Consider the following 17,018-nt stretch of genomic DNA (forward strand, 5'->3'; position numbering starts at 1 on the left):
AGACATTGATGTACAACATCGTCACAGAAGACAGACTTGTTGCTATGGATATCTTTAACAGCCATTAATACAATATCTTTCTGCACGACACACTAAATGGAGATATATCTGAGCGCCACTGGAAAAATCCATTACACTTGCGTGTAACCCACTTTTAATTCTCTGCACTTTATCACATATTGTGTATGCCTAAAGCATATCTTATATCCTCAGCAAACACTGCACTAGTGCCAGTAGAATTTAGAAAATCCATACACTGAGTAACTTGATCATGCACCCGCAGAAAATTTGATGTTTACAATTCACGAGGTGATGTGAGGACAATAACATTAGCACAGAAACTTTATCTTGTCGGTGAATCATAGAGACGACTGGTTTCAGAATTAGACAGTTTTGTTATTCTCGCTGTAATATGTCCATTGAGATTTCTAGCTTGGATATGTTTTCATCATTTTATTGTTAGCTTTTCAGAAAACAAACTTTTCATATCACCAGTAAGTAATTGTCTCAGGTACTGGAACGAGGCACACATCTTAGTAACACAGCCGGATATTACATAGAAAGTGATGGCATATAATGATAATTAAAATTATTCTCTGTCTGGACAGTAATTGGCATATTTTAAACAATAACATGAACTGTCAGCGTATTTCAAAGACCATTAATCAGTGACTTCATAGCACACAGGAATATACTGCCTCAATTGTAAACACTGTCATTATGTCACTCAATACCAAATTAAATACACCAGTCTAATTACATTCCTGCAGACTTAAAGAGTGAAGGGGGATGTCATATATGGCCAGTTATATAAAGTAAATGGAATGAGACGTTCAAATCCTGTATACATGTATTAATCCAGACGCCTGGACAGAACATAGGGTGTTATGACCTTTGACCTCATCAGACAGTTCAATGATCCTTGACCTTGACAGAAAAATTCATTAGCAGTGACCTTATCTTTACTGTGAATGCAAACAGAATCTTATGAGACACATCAGACGTGAGGAGGACTCAGCGGTAATTGCAGAACAATTAGAGATGACACTGACCCTTCAGTGCACTCTGTGATGAATAATTCATCTGAATCTTGTCATCAATAACAGAAATCATCAATATCGCTGCTCCAAGCTACTGGAGCATTTTGACCATGCAGTGGAGAAGTTCAAAATCTGTGGAGAAATTTGCATGAACAGTTCTGCTCATAAGCACAGCTGGATCGAATGAACAAGGGCGACATTTGGACGATCACTTCTGAGTTGTCTCTAGGTCATTCAATACACGACATGCATTATTGATGAGCTTCAAAACTAATCCATACCTGTGACGCCAATTTCTGTACAAGCTTACAAAACAAAGCATTGTAGAAAGTAAAACAAAATCTATCGCAAAAATAACTTTGTGAAATCAGTTTCAGTTTTTTGCAATCTCCCTTCTTGTGATCTCCACACAGACTATGTCATATCTGCTGACTCTGATGTTATGACATTAAAAGTAGAACTACTTTGTGACGCTGAGCTGCAAGAATTCAACTATCCATTTGTGCATATTTCATGTCCCTTTTAAAGTCATTTGGGGATTAATTTCCAGCCTAAATCACATAACACAGAGATTACGGCAGTATTCAGGATTCTGAATCTGATACAGACGCCACATGCAGTAACGCTTTACTGGAAACACAGTCATACACGTACATGAGTAATCGTAACTATACAATGATGTGTCTTTTATTCATCTTTCACTTGTATTTATCCATGTATCAAATCTCATACTTTTGCTGAATAATGACTTTTGACAGAAAATGTTTGCCTTTCCTTTTATATGCAATATCTACCATCTTGTGTAATGCTTCAGCCCATTTCTGTCTACAAAGGTCCATCTTCACCACTGAAAACTATAGTTATGCTGAAACTGAAGTTGCGAAATGGCTGAATGAGGGACCACTGTGAATGTCTTGTAACAGATGTTCAAAATACTGAACACTATTGACCGGGGCATACAGTACCTAATACTCACCATCAATGAAACAAGTAATTGTCAGATTCCAACGCAATGTGTTGCAAATACCCCACCCCCCTACAAAATGTATTTTCATATACACAATTATTGTTTACACGTAGAATTTGATCTATTTTTGATCAGTCCTTTCACACACACATATATATAATATGTACAAGTTACTTGTTCTGAAAGAACATACTTTACAGCATATTCCAATCATACTGCATTTATTACTTGAAGATTCTCGAAGTAAAGTTACAATCTTATGACTTCAGAGCTTGTGTGTTGGAGAGTGCATTTGTTTGAACTGAGACTAACGACAGACAAATTACTGGGACATGCCACGTCAGACCTGTAAAGTTTACAATGACTGACAGCACAAGTAGCATAACTTCAAGGCCACGTCTTGAAATATCTTTGAAGGTACAAGTGTGATGACATCGCAGAAGTACAATATATCAAACAATACAGAAGGGAGCAGAATGCTGGTTCTCTATTATACTGAATGATGAAAAAAGGCTTTTATATGCTGCTAAACCTCAGATTATTCAATGTTCTTTCTCTTGAACATTTGCAAGTAGGTCCTTGACTTGTAAAGATATACTGAACCATACATGTCTTTCAGTTTACATAATAGTACTGTACTGATAAATATCAAATATGACAGGTATGTATTGACATGTCAGTGAAGGGAATTCTACCATATTGATTGTACAAATGACACAGATAACAAACAGTTAAGGCAGAGAACCTTTCAATGGTCTTACAGTGTATTTATTCTTACACCTGCCCCGATGAAGGATAATTTTTAAAATCTATGGATAGCTCCTGAAGGCAATATGGAGATATTACGGATCATGAATGAATTTATTTTTCAACCAACGATATCATCAGTATTATCTTTCATTTCACTGTTTATCATATTCCATTAAAACCATTTGACATTCCAAATCAAGCATCATGTGCATTCACATGGCACACTGACTGGGCAGGGCAGGATAATACCGTGAATGATTTTCCAATAACATTGTATTACAGAATCATACTGGTCAAATGGTAAGAAATCTTTTGGAGGACAATGAAGGTGAAACAGCTGTCTGTACAGTTGTTACGTTAGCAGACTGAAATACAATTCAATTTCCATACAAAATAATGCAGAGAATATGAAATATAGGTGCTTCTTTCTCACAAGGAGATGGAAGCAGCCTGGATTTTGGGAACTATGAACCTGAAATTTATAACAAATATTCTAATATTTGAGTAGGATGTTGACATCTTATGTTCAACAAAAATAAACCAAACTTCTCTGTTGACATCACTTGATGCCCATACATATCACATGGTCTTTTCAACTTCCTTTTTTTTTGGTATTCATGACCCTTTTACCACTGAACTATGCTATGACCCAGCTGTTTTCAACCGTGCAGTTGGACCTATGTACATGGATAAAGGAGGGTGACAATGTTAACACAAGGGCATTATATGTACATGATGATGTGAGTCTGTAATGCTTCTCAAATCTCTTTGAGAATGTATTGATACGTGGCATGTGTACTGCATTTTCATCAATCTCGGTTCGGTTGTTACACCTTATTCCCCCATAGGATGAAAGTGAAGCGAGTTGAGTGTTTTTTTATTAGTTTGCAATCCTGTTAAAATACCATGTGCACAGACCTACATGTTGTTCATGTACTCATCTAACAAAGGGTTTCAAAATGTGTACATCATAAAGTACATGAACAGCAAATTGATCTGTTTCACCTTTGGTCTGAACTGTGTTTACCTTTCAGCAAGCACTGCAGAGAATCTATCGACACGCCTGCAGTTTTATTTGCCGCACACTTCTATTTGATATGACGGCCAATACACAGTCTAACCTCTGACCTAGATATTTCACCATAGAGGACAATCTATTAATTACTGATGTGAGATGATATGGATTTGTTTTTAAAGATCTAAATCACATTACATCACCAAACTCTATCCTGACCACAATATGGGGATTTGGATAAGATTTGGATAAGATACCGCAACTTTGACCCTCAAGAGGCATGGCACTTTTGTAAGTTTAGCAATGAAGGAGATCCTCTATAAGTGCTTGTGCAGATGTACCTGCTGATGTGAGTGAGTGTGTGTGTGTGTGTATGTGTACCGTACTTGTACATACACACTAAACGGATCATTTAACAGTCTACACTATGCTGTCTCATCTGTAGGGATCAGAGTAACATTTGACTGTAACAGATTCATCTCTCACAGCTCAGATGGCATTCAGTTAATGGAGATCTCGTCTTTGTCTTGACAGTTACTACACATCTGTCTGTGCATCAATATGCAAATAAACATCAAAGTGCTCAGCCAGCTGAATATCTTCTTCTGTAGGTTACTGTACAAGGGCCAGTAGCTGAAACTCCTGATGATTTTTTCACTATTTTTTTGCGTATCAACCACAAGTTCTTGTCTACGCCCCAAAGCATGTTACAACACCCACTATTTAGCTTGTCGACACAGCATTAATTATTATGTGGTTAATGCACTATCATTATTTCCATAATTTGAAATGAAGTCTCGATGAGAATCTGCTTGTCAACAATAACAACACAGTGAGTAGATGTACAGGCTGGGTTGACAAGCTGACTAGACTGTATCTCTATGTGCTTTTGGGAGTACAACAAGAAAGGTCATTAGAATATGCTTGAAACCACATCACAGGAAATGTATGGGTGAAAGGTTCAAACTCATATAATTTTACACACAATGGCTATAACACAGTCTGGCAAAGGCAGTCATTGAACATTAGATGAGACGACAGTGAAAGAGAGTACACACAAAGTGTCCAGCGTACGAAAAACTGAAGCTGTGTGAAATGCCCAACAATCTAGACTACAACATTTATTTATATACATGGAAATCACTAATCTTCCTTGTATACAAGGATATTTCACTCATGGAAGAAAACTGCCATCCATTCATACTTCAGCCATAATGTTGTTGACAATTGTATGTTTTCAGAACAAAAAATATACATAATTTTCAAGCCTTTTGGAAAAATTACACCACCAATATGTGAGAACTGACAGTACTGTCGATATGCGACCCACTGCTTCCCATTAGCCATGAACATCCTTTCCACAAACCGGACAACCACCAAAAGATCTGGAATGAGGATGACCTATATCCCTGGCAAGTTGGGAAAACAATGGGCTCAGTGCATTGTTTGGTTGTCAGTTTCACTGTACAATCTGAATTTATTAAATGTCTTTCAAAGGTGTGGAGACAAAAAGCAATGAAAGGTCAAAGGCCAACCAGCACTAGGTCAGGTCAAAGGTCAGAATAACAATGTTATTTATCACCTCCTTCATGACAATTTAATGCTTTGCTCTTAGTCCAAAAATTGCATTTGATTTGAATAGTACACAAAGGCTGAACTTATTTGTAGAGGACTTGGACTTTTGTAACATATAACTTGCATGTGTGTTGTTGTGCCTTAACTTATATTTCTACCAGATCTGAACAATTGTGCAACATGGCTTTATCTAACCTAAAATAAGAACCCTTACGTGATGTTTTCTATTTGTTTTTTTAATCAAAATGCATTTGAATTTTTAAGGGCATACTTGGTAGTCTGTCACTAAAGAGATATTTGAAGTAACTGACGGTTTTAATTTGCTAGGTTTTTGTTCTAAAGATTCAATATATATCAAATCCTGCACATACATAGAGCAATTGAATTTGGGACACAACATGATTTTAACTTCAGTTCCACTCTTTTGTTGATACTAAATGATAAGTGGACCAAAACTACAGCAATACTCTCAAAATACTGCACTGTTGAAAAATAATTCAAACCATTCTAATAATTTCACTTCTTCAGGGGAAATACTACTTGAATTTTACAATCCACTGGGAATCAAACTAGTGAGAAAATCAAGAAACTTAACATCGTTCCACACTGATTAAGTTCTGGTATTGCAGAGTGCATGAATGGGACTGCTTTAATGGAACTTTGCTGGTATCTTTATTGATGCAAAATAATACATCTGATGGCAAAATTTACAAAGACGTCAAAATCTTGTGTTTGATCCGGAATTACTTATTATTTCATTCTAGTTAGTCCTTACCAATAAAGTTATTTTACAAATTTTCTTCAAGACTAGAAACTCAGTCAAAAGATGACCACATGTATGAGAAGGATGGAGCAGTGCATTCTGGGTCTTTCTGTCAGTCATGAAGCCTTGGAGATTGCATTCTTTTTAAAAGTTCACTTTCATTAATTCCGGTAACTTTGCTTTGCAAAACGTTAACAAATATTGCCACATTTCAGCTTGAAAGATAATGCCCATAACAGAATCACTATACTGAAAGAAACTATCCTTGAGTCTTACTGTATAACTTTGTATCCTGCCAGACTACCAAGAGCCACATCCTCGCGAGCCAGAGCAATAATTTCCGCTCCACTGACCTACGCAAAAATCAAGCGCTGAGCTGTTGCCGTAAAGAGGCATGTGGTTTACGATGACGACCAAGAGCCACATCCGTTTGAGGCGAAACAACTACGGTTCACACAACACTGCAGTATGACATCATCCTAACCTTTCCACAACTCAGTTTCAGAATGTACCTTTCTTTATAGCTCTTTCATACTTTTCTGCTGTCTAACCTTTCCACTGCAGGTCAAAGGTCACAGACAGACATTTATCAGTGAAGCCATGTACAATCCACATCATAAAGGAAGTGAAAGCTCTTTCAGTACAAAACCATTCAGAACCTAATTTTCTGATCTTAAGAGGTCAAACTGAGTTCAGGTCACTTTAAAGTGAGATAAACTTCACTGTAGTAATTCCTGAGTTGGGAGGTATTTTATGGTTGTGGTACAATCTCAATTGTTTAGCAGGATACCAAGAAATAGGCTTTCCACATCAGATCAACTTGAGGTTAAATCTTTCAACTGGAGGGTGCAGTATGTTGGTATAGAATTTAGGATATCATGACTTGCTCAGTGTAGTCTGTCTTGTATTTGCTATATTACATTCTTAGGGTCACGGTTTTTGTCTGCCCTCCATACATTATGCAAGACTGGTCAAACTTTCCTTTGTGATGAAAATAGAAGTTAATGATTTTTTTCATTTCTCAAACTGTCCACTTCTAAAACTTCCACTCTAAAAAGCACCTTCAAGTGTTTGACTACTGCAAGGTGGAATCCTTTCTACAACTTTTATTCAAAGGATAAAACTTTGCATGTAATTCCGAAACGGGTAGTGTTTGTACTCCGCATGATAGACTACGTCAGTTAGAATATGTACGCAGATTCCATACCATATCGTTTTGTCACTTGGGTTACCAGCAATTTAATTAAAGGGACCTGTCTCTAGAAGTCATAATACTATATTAATAGATCCATTGCGTGATCCGACACACTATGACTACTAACTTCATTACTTACAGATATATAAATAACTTGTGTTTTAAAACAGGTTGAATAGCTGATTGCAGCAGTTGTGACCGGTTATAAACTGTTTATAAACATAGGGCCACACTTGTCGACAAACGGAGCGAGCAACTTTACTGTAGCAGATGAATGAAGAGTGTTCCACTAGATTGATAGTGACAGAAATTTTGAATACCAGTCATACATATTATCTTTTTGTTTCTGTGCCAAAAAAGCAATTTGACCTCTGCACGTTTCTGATATGATCATCAGTCCCCTCCATTCAGCTTAACGACTGGATTATTAAGTAATATCATAATATTCACTCTCACTTCTACTGTCTATCATATTGCCATGTGCTAAAAACTTCTGGTGCATACACATCTCAGATAGGAAACGTTATACTCTCACAGTTTACCAGAAATTATGAAATAACCTGTCCTTCAAAATTCCTATGAACAGTAAAATGTATTTCACATTTAAATAACTTTTCTTAACAACCGGAATACATTTTGTTTACATATATGAACATATAACTGACAAGATATCAACTTAACATCAGTTGGTTTGCAAAAAACCAGCCAAGAGTACAATGATATTTGCCAATAATTTACTGGACCAGTGTACATAAAGAGGTCTGTGCATAAATGTTTGGGTATTGCTTTCAATTTACAACACTGCACAGATCCCTATGTTGAGCATCTCATAAATATAACTTACGGGTATTACCAGGCTCAGCCAGCAACAAAAACAAGTCTTCCCCCGACACCTCCTACACTCTAATGTTTTATTGTATGACCATGTCTGTACACAAACCTTGAATGAATATTTTCATCTGATCATATGTGGATTTACAAGTCACTGATTTCAATTTTCCCGGACACATTCATTTGACTGACAAATTTTACATGCTTTCCCAGGTCACGCTTGCTGACGCAGAAAAGGAACATTACTGTAATAATCTCATTTACTGTTCGCATTAGCCTGAGCACAGATGCAGTATTACTGTTGACAAAAAAACTGAGAATGGCCCACCATCTGGAGTCTAGATTCATTTTGTTGTGCCTGTTGTGTTATTTATTAATATAATTTCTGTACGACTCTCCTCAGTTTATTAAATTTTGCATGATGAATTAGCAGGACTGGAAGATTATTGTCTATGATTTATATCTCTGAGATATCTGAATAATCTTTATTACAGCTGAGTGATTGCACATGCTAAGTTGGCAAAAATTCAGCCTCTCCTTGAATTCAGACGGGCTGAATTTTTAGTTGTAAGGGGACTATTGGGAGAATTAATATTTTTTCAAATTATCAATATTAATACCACCTTTTTGTTGACCACTTTAGTATACATACAGTGTTTCTGACATAAAATCTGTAGAAGTACAAACTTTTCATCTTTAGTTTCTTACAGAAAGTCTGCTACTCACACATCCCTGATACTCACAGCAGGCAGTCCGCAATAAAAAGCTGGAGGTAAAATATAAGTACATGTTGAACGTATTACCATTGCACATAACTGAACAATGAAACAATGTTTATCTAGGTGTCCTTGTCTTCTATCTGCTGTAATTTTGCTTATTTTTCTGAACGTTAAAATAATGATATTTTTCTTGAACTTTTGATTTTTCTCAACACCAGAAATGTGCTTTACAGGAATATTATGCATATGGTTTGGACAATTGCATTATGGGTAAAGTAGACACCACTGGCGTTGATGATGCCTTTTCACATTTCATTGTTTATAATGAAGTTCACTTTACATCCATCATTGCATGGTCTCCAAAATAGACCACTGCAAGATTCACAGTTTTGAAGAAATTCCAACCAACTTTTGCTTTTTGAAATCAGCTTTCAAATGAAACATGCCTGATGTGACCTTTTCTTTACAGTGAATTTTGACCTTTCCACTGCAACTGTATTGTCACCACATAAAAAAAAATCCAGGACAAAAACTGAATTGTTTTCTGTTAGCCTGTATGTTCATTAAAGGCATGTAAATTCACTAAACCGCCACACAGAAATGTAAATCAATCACATATATTGTAGTTTCATTCATTATTGAGGAAGAGATGGGACAAAAATGGCACTAACTGACAAACTTGTTCCTTTTTATCCCTCGGGCTATTTGTTCTTCTGTCTGCACATCTAGCAATGTCACCAAAGAAATAATGACATTCCATGGTGCTCTAAACAAGAGCTGGACACTAACAACCAGCAAATAAGGTATTGGAGATACATATTCCGGTGCCTGTTGGAACAGATGCTGCGGAAGGAGAGACGGAATCCACTAAAATGCATTTATCAGTCAAGCACAAAAGGAACAGTGTGTGGTGCTATTGTTGGTGCAATTAGCCAGGCTAGCTAAAGAAATCTGCCCTGTCTGGCTGACAAAGGAACAATTATCAAGGGTTTTGTAACTGAACAATGTAATAGATATAAACATACCACCTTGCTTTCCTGATTTCACCATAAAAACCAACACACAGGGTGTGCTCTGACACTTTTTACAGGGACCAGGATGGTAATCAATACCTGTAACAATAATTTTTCCTTTCAGATAAATTAAGACTCCATACAAACGCAAATAGGCCATTAAAAGGAATGGCAATACAGATTTGTGTGAGACCTCCTGCCTTTCTCAATGCACGGTTTCAACTCCATCTGGTGTTATAATGGTAGATTCTGCCATTTTGGAATGTGTTTAATATAAAATATACTCAAAAACACATCACAATGAAATTCGAGATTTAATCGTGCGGCCATAGAATTTTTGGTGAATACATGTAACATGTAACATTATCTACAAAAATCTTTATGGACATCATTCTGTTAGTCAATAATTATCAAGTTGTCCAGGTGTCAATTTAATGAATATCTTTTCAATTCTTCATTAGAAATTTTATATGTGCATATAAAAATGCTGCATTTCACAACTAAACCGAAGTTAGAAATGCAGTGTTTACAGTAACAAGAACATAAATGCATCGGTGGGCAAGGGAGGAGCCTAGATTAGCTGAAATGCTTGACTTTCACTGGGCTTTAAGTTCTTCATTTGAAACCAGATAGAATAAATCTTAGTTTTTGAGCCCACAACAAGGAACGACATTACATGTAAAGTAATGGTTGAATAGCATTCAATTGAACCGTCTAGATTGGCAGGAAACTCTGCTTTGCGATGTATAGCAGCAAAGATGAGGTCCTACATGGAGCAATAGGAATTTCAAGTGGACCAGGGCAAACAACTCAAAAACTCCACTAGTAGAAGTGTGTCGACTTCAGACAACCAGTTTAAATAGAGGCAAAATAGAAGCATTTACTACATGAATTAGTACGGTACAATAAGATGCAGCGTATCATTTACACAGAGTATTAAGGTATTAAGGTATGTATGTATTGGGATATGAGCATCCTATGAGTATCCCTGATACGTTTCTTTCTTGTGACATTCTCTGTATCCACTGATGGAAGTAGCATGTCAGCTACACCTACTATGTTAAACTGCACAACTACGGTGTTGCTAGATATCATTTGAGGAACAATGATTTTACTAGCAGGTGCCTTGAATCCAAGAAGGAAGATTACATATACCTCTGAAAGACTAAAAGGGAACAAAGCGCTGAAAATTAAATTTGATCACAAACGGAAGTCAGGAAGAGGTTAATAATCTGATTCCAGGTTTGCCAGATGTTCAATACAGAAATTTCACTGGCGTGAGGTGCATGATTCAAGACCAAAGAGAAATATGAACTGCCAACCAAGGCAAAATCACCACCTGAAATAGCGCTATGCTGTAGGAAGGAAATTCTGGATATCAAGTGGGAAGGCTAACACTGCAAGAACACAGAGCTGCATGGACTGGGTGACGTTGGTACACACACCACACAGGATATGACTACATTTAAGGTGTATATGTGTCGTTACTGGGCAGGGCTCAGCTTTGCGGTTGTTGGGTTTCCACAGTATATGCAAACGTTATGCCGCTGATAGGGATGGGTCACTGATTTTACAGTGTTCATAAAATTCAAGTTCATGTGTGTACATGTTCCCTCTCCAACGCAGGAGCAGTAAAGCATGTACCATGCCTTGTGGTATCTATAATGGCCACCTGAATGGCACTGCCCCTTTGGTTTCCTGCTGCAACACATGACCTCTGACCTCTTGGGGCAAGCAGCTCCTATCAGTCATTTGACATATGAAATATTTGTTTTCGGGGGGGAAAAAACCTCATTAACAGATAGTTAGCTAAGCTTCAATCTGGTCACACATTCTACATAAGTGGATCAACATGAGTTCAATCCTGGGTATATCAACTCTTGCTGGTAGTGGTATCTGTTCATTACATAAATTGTATAGCATTAAAACTATATTTGAACTGGAAATTTAACAACCAAATTGCAAAGTAATTCACAATAACAGGTAAAATAAAATACTGAAACTTGGGAATGTACAAAGGCCATACCCATACTGTTGTACTGTTTCCAGTTTTTCTTGTTGTGGTTTTGGAAGTGTTTTGACGTATCAGGGGTATGATAACAATGCCAGCAATTGTTTATCAGAATAGACCTAATGTGTACAAGTTTTTGTATAAATTACCACTTTCATTTGTATAACTTATGCATATGATAGTTGCAACTTGCACATATGGCACAGCTTCACATGGCTACAATCAGGTGACTCTTCCAATTTTTGGTCAAAGGTCAACAATTAAAAGATACCACAATGACCTGTCCCCTTTCCCTGAACACATAAACAACATTGATTTCTGTTCACTTTAGTGTGATTGTGTTTGTGTGTCATTTAAATTGGCTGTGTAAAGCACGATATACATTTTCACTGAATTTGCTTTTGAGTTACATTCAATGTTACAGGTGCAATTGGGAAGGAAGTCACTTATCTAAATTGTATATATTTGTAGTGGTATTCAGTGGGAAAGACATTTTGAGACCTAATACCTCATCATCTTGACATATATTTAGTTTAAAGGCATGATTTATACAATACTTATTATAATGGTGTTCAATTCTGTTACACATCTAAATATCATGGTGCTTGATTGTAAACTGAGGACGCTATAAAACTGCCTATGAAGAGCATTCTACGTAATTGTCAGATCTCGCCTGCCAGATCACATTTCTAAGTCTTACCCACAAACTCTACTGCGTACTACCCCACTTTATTGATCACAGGATTTGTACATGTGTAAGCCACATTCAAACTGAGGCAGGAGGGTTCAACACAGGGCATCCATGTTCCACAATTAACCAAGATAGAAGACAGACACTCAGACGGTTTTTGTCCTGATCGCTTTAAATGCTGCATCTAGCCACCCATTAAAATTCTTGCTTCAAGTGATACTTTGTCATTGATAGGCCAAATAACATTAGAGTAAAACAATCCGATCTAAAAATAGACAAAAGAATCGTGTGTGAAACCCTTCACTTGAAAATTTTCATGATCAGACTGATTTTCTCATGTGTATGGTAATTAATTCTTCTGTAATAATCTACTAATTAGCTTTTTTCACAAGCCTTCATAATCTGTTTAATTATTTACTGGTGGCTGATTAATTATAGTGTAACAAAATTTCTTTGGATTGATACAATTCCCCACCGGCATTTTTTTCTGTACATTGGATACACATATGCCTATTATAGGAAGAATGTCATAAAATTCTTCAATATCATGAGATTAACTTGTATTTTTCCAACGCTCATCTCTACTATCCTAGCTTCATTATTTGTCAATGTTTGGCTGGCTTTTCCTGCATTGAAAGGAATGTACCAAACTAAGTAAAATAAAATTCAGTGTCTAAATTGTATATCTATAAATGGTGTCAACCAAATTGCAAGCTATTTCTAAATATATGTGATTGAGTTCTACAGTTTCATCTCACACTGTCTAGAATTGGACTCACACAGATAACATATTGTAACGTATTATTTTACAGAAATACTGCAAAGGCTTCTGAAATATTTTAGATTTGTATCCTCCAAAAAGCTACAAACAGCACATATGTTTTATAGGTCTAAGAATTGCCTTGCTGAGTTCACAATTGTTCTCTGACTTCCCTATGCCATGCTTGTTTTTTCGTTTGATTAGGAAATACCAAATTCCTAAATTTGATGAATACCAGGGCAATGACACTATCAAAGGAAACAAGGGCACAGTTGACTAGAACAAACAATTAACCCTAATAATCAGGTCACTGCTGTTCTGTAGGGCAGTAATTATAAGGATGGCAGAACACTAGTGTGTTAAACACAGAAGACCTTTCCAAACATATAGTCTTCAAATAACTGTGCATGAAAAACAACTAAACTGCTATGTAAGAATGTTTGGTGTTGTGTCTGAGAATGGAAAGATTAGCTGTCCTGACCGTTGTGGTATGAATAGCACACCGCACTTCAACAGTAAACATAATAACTATGTCAACTGATCCATATCTTATTTTTTCTGCATGTCAGATTTTTTCATGGAAAGAGCAAGAAATTTTCCCTCCCAACTGTTCACTTTCAGCATCATTTTCAAAAGAGCCCTTCAAAGTTGTGTATCTGGGATCGTGGAGACACTGCAAATTAGACATTCTATGTACTACCAATGCAATGGCTTCACAGAAGGAAAAATAATAAAATGCCACACCTCTCAACAAGGGGGCAACTTTGACAACTACACAACTAACAGGAAACTTTTGCTCAACTGGACTGCTTGTATAAGCCCCTTCTTTTTCTTGTTTTTTGATGATCATAAGCTATGATATACACCCTGGCCTTGATCAGCAGCACAAATGGATGTTGCAAAGCTCATCTAATGACTAGAACGAGGGCGAACGCCATTACCATGAGAATGCACCGTATTATTTCGCTGCCTCGCTGAGGGCAAGATTAAACATGCTTTCCTGCAAATTACTACTGCACACACTGATATTTGTCTCCGAAATTCCCACCTTACCTTGTAATTGCTGCTATTAACCCAGTGCGACAGGCCATCGACAAGTTTATCCCAGTTTTCGCACTCCAGTGGATTATTGGGATTTTGGAGATGCTCCAGAATGTCCTGTCCGGCTGCTTGCCGTTTGTGGATATCCTGCTGTTGGATCAGCGGATCCATGTCATCCAGAAAGCTGGTCATTTCGTTCCTAATTGACTCTCTCCCGAGAGTTATCGAAAAAAGTCACGACGTTATCACTGGCAGTCTATTCAGTTTGTGTTGGTGGCAAGAACGTATTCAAATTCAACGCCAAAACTTTGACTCTTTGTTGAACTAACCGAAACTTGAATAACACGCGTAGAGCCGATTTTCGTTCTGTACAGATTACCACAACAATAAGACTTAACTTCAAATCTTGCGACAGCAGTCACAAAACATGTTGATATGGCAATGCATGCAGCAAAGTAATCGTTTGTACAATTTCTTTCGATTGGCGTAACGGGCGTAACGTGAGTTCGGAAAACGTGATTGAAAAGTTTCAATCAGCTGAGTGAGTGTGTTGATTTCGCAGATGTCAACTCACATGGTTGTTTCCCCGAACGTTGCTAATTAGCTCTCCACTTGATCCATTGTATTCAAATTGTAGGATTCAAGAAGTGACAAACTATGCGTACCACTTCCAGGTGTCTTCTGAATCACAAATGCCGGCGATCGTGCAGAATTTGGTACTCAATTTCAACTATTATTGTGTACATTCAGACTTCGCCGCCGTAGCCGCCATCTTTGACCAATTTCAAATGTGTGACGTCACGCGTCAGGGGCAAGCTTATGTGTGCACACTCCAAACAGTGGCGGCGCTCTCACTTCCGTTTCATTTCTGCTCCCGAAAGAAGACGAGTCATAAATCGTTGTGATAAAAATCAGGCTAAAGAAGGGAGATCGTGTAAAATTTTTTACACCATCCCCTTTTTAACTTGATTTTTATCACAGCGATTTTATGACTCGTCTTTTAACAGTTTTTTACTTTTTTATTTCTCTTTTATTTTCAACTGTTATTTTGCTCTTTTTAAATCCCCAATGAAGCTCTGCGCAGGATCGAAACGTTGGTCATCGAAGTATTTAGTACCGGGATTTAGTAATAAAGCCATATATTTGTGATACCTGACGCTTGTTTTACCTCATAGAACCCGTTGACGTTTGTTGATTAAAATTATTATCTTGTCACAATGCATGTAAATCCTCCTAGTGCGTGTCTTGCGTTGCTCCTCAAACTGTAGCCCAGACTGTCAATACCAATGCTTTGTCTGTAATTCAGAAGCCCTTCGAAAGAAATATTGTTGCGTTTCTAGTGTGCAACGGTTGCTGGGTTCGACCAAGAACAGGTACTTATGGTTGGGCATGACATATCATTATTGCTGTCCTGGTGTGTGACTTAATCATAGATACAGTCATTGTAGCTTCGCCAAATTTGAAAGTTTATTTTGGTAGAGTAGTTGTGTTTTCATTTGTTATATTTTTCTGTACATTCTTATTTAAGTCTCTGATATTCATTCAGCACATCAAGACAAAATATAGATAGTAGCCTATTTTAATAAATAAAATAAAAATGAAAATAGATTTGGGACCCCTGACTTCTCTTCACTACAAATGCCAATGTTTCGTTTTGTTTAGTTTCTTGTCTTTTTGTTTCGTTGAATAGAATAAACCTAATTTCTTAACATGGACGGAGTTTTCAGTGCGGGTTGCCCCGAGCTGAGACATTTTGACAGTTTGGAAATATACATACCGTATTGGATATTGCAGTTTGTTGGAGACTTAGCGCTTTTTCATGTATTCTTGGAAGATGCTACCGACTGAGATAGATCGGTAATTTTTGTAACATGGACAGAGTTTTCACGTTAGTACATGTTGCTCCGAGCTGAGACATTTTAATAATTTTGTAATGTACATAGCGTGTCGGGTATTGCAGATTGCTGCACACCGAGCAACTTTTCATATCTGTGCCACTTTAGATAGAGTCTAGAGCATATTAAAGGATTCTAGGAAATGAGATAACTTTGTAATTTCTCAAAATGGCTGGAGTTTTTACGTTAGTGCAGTTTGCTCCGACCTTAGACATTTTAATAATTTTGTACTTTACATAGCGTGTCGGATATTGCAGATTGCTGCAAACTGATTGACTTTTCGTATCTGTGGACTTGAGCCTAGACAGAGTTCTGAGCATACTGGAGGATGCTATGGACTGAGATAGATTGGTAATTTCTTAACATGGACAGAGTTTAACAGCAACGATAGTGCAGGTTGTTCCGAGCTGAGACATTTTAATAATTTTGTAGTATACATAGAGTGTCGGACATTGCAGATTGCAGCAAAATGAGAGACTTTTCTTAACTGTGAACAATAGATGGCCCTGAGCATATTGTAGGATGGTAGGAACTGAGAGAGATTGAAGTTTTTTCGGGAGCGTTCAGTTCTTACGGCCGGGGTAAGGCCCGCAAAACCCGGGGTGGGGTCACCGTATATTTGAAAACTGCAAAGGGAGGGGGTCAGATATTTTTCAAATGGCACAAAGAGGGGGCACTTGATTTTCATAAGTATCCATCCCATCAAAATGCAGTTTCAGTGTTCAAAATATTCTGGAAAATAAAAATGATTC

General features: G+C 37.2%; 1 protein-coding gene across 19 annotated transcripts in view; it reads right to left on the minus strand.

Annotated features, from left to right (window-relative positions):
• Positions 1-15,161, minus strand: part of LOC139117371 (CLIP-associating protein 1-B-like) — an 89,381-nt gene extending 74,220 nt beyond the window's left edge. For 12 of the 19 annotated variants that reach the window (XR_011548517.1, XR_011548518.1, XR_011548516.1 and 9 more), the window contains exon 1: positions 14,384-14,743. Coding sequence is in view for 15 of the 19 variants with exons in the window: in XM_070680436.1 (XP_070536537.1) it covers positions 14,384-14,563 (180 nt within the window). In the remaining 4 variants the exon portion in view is untranslated. Of the gene's footprint in view, positions 1-14,383 lie in introns of all 19 variants that reach the window. The other 7 variants (XM_070680435.1, XM_070680428.1, XM_070680434.1 and 4 more) reach the window with 3 other exon arrangements.
• Positions 15,162-17,018: the final 1,857 nt, after the last annotated feature.

Source organism: Ptychodera flava, chromosome 18 (genome assembly GCF_041260155.1).
Source record: "Ptychodera flava strain L36383 chromosome 18, AS_Pfla_20210202, whole genome shotgun sequence".
NCBI lineage: Eukaryota > Metazoa > Hemichordata > Enteropneusta > Ptychoderidae > Ptychodera > Ptychodera flava.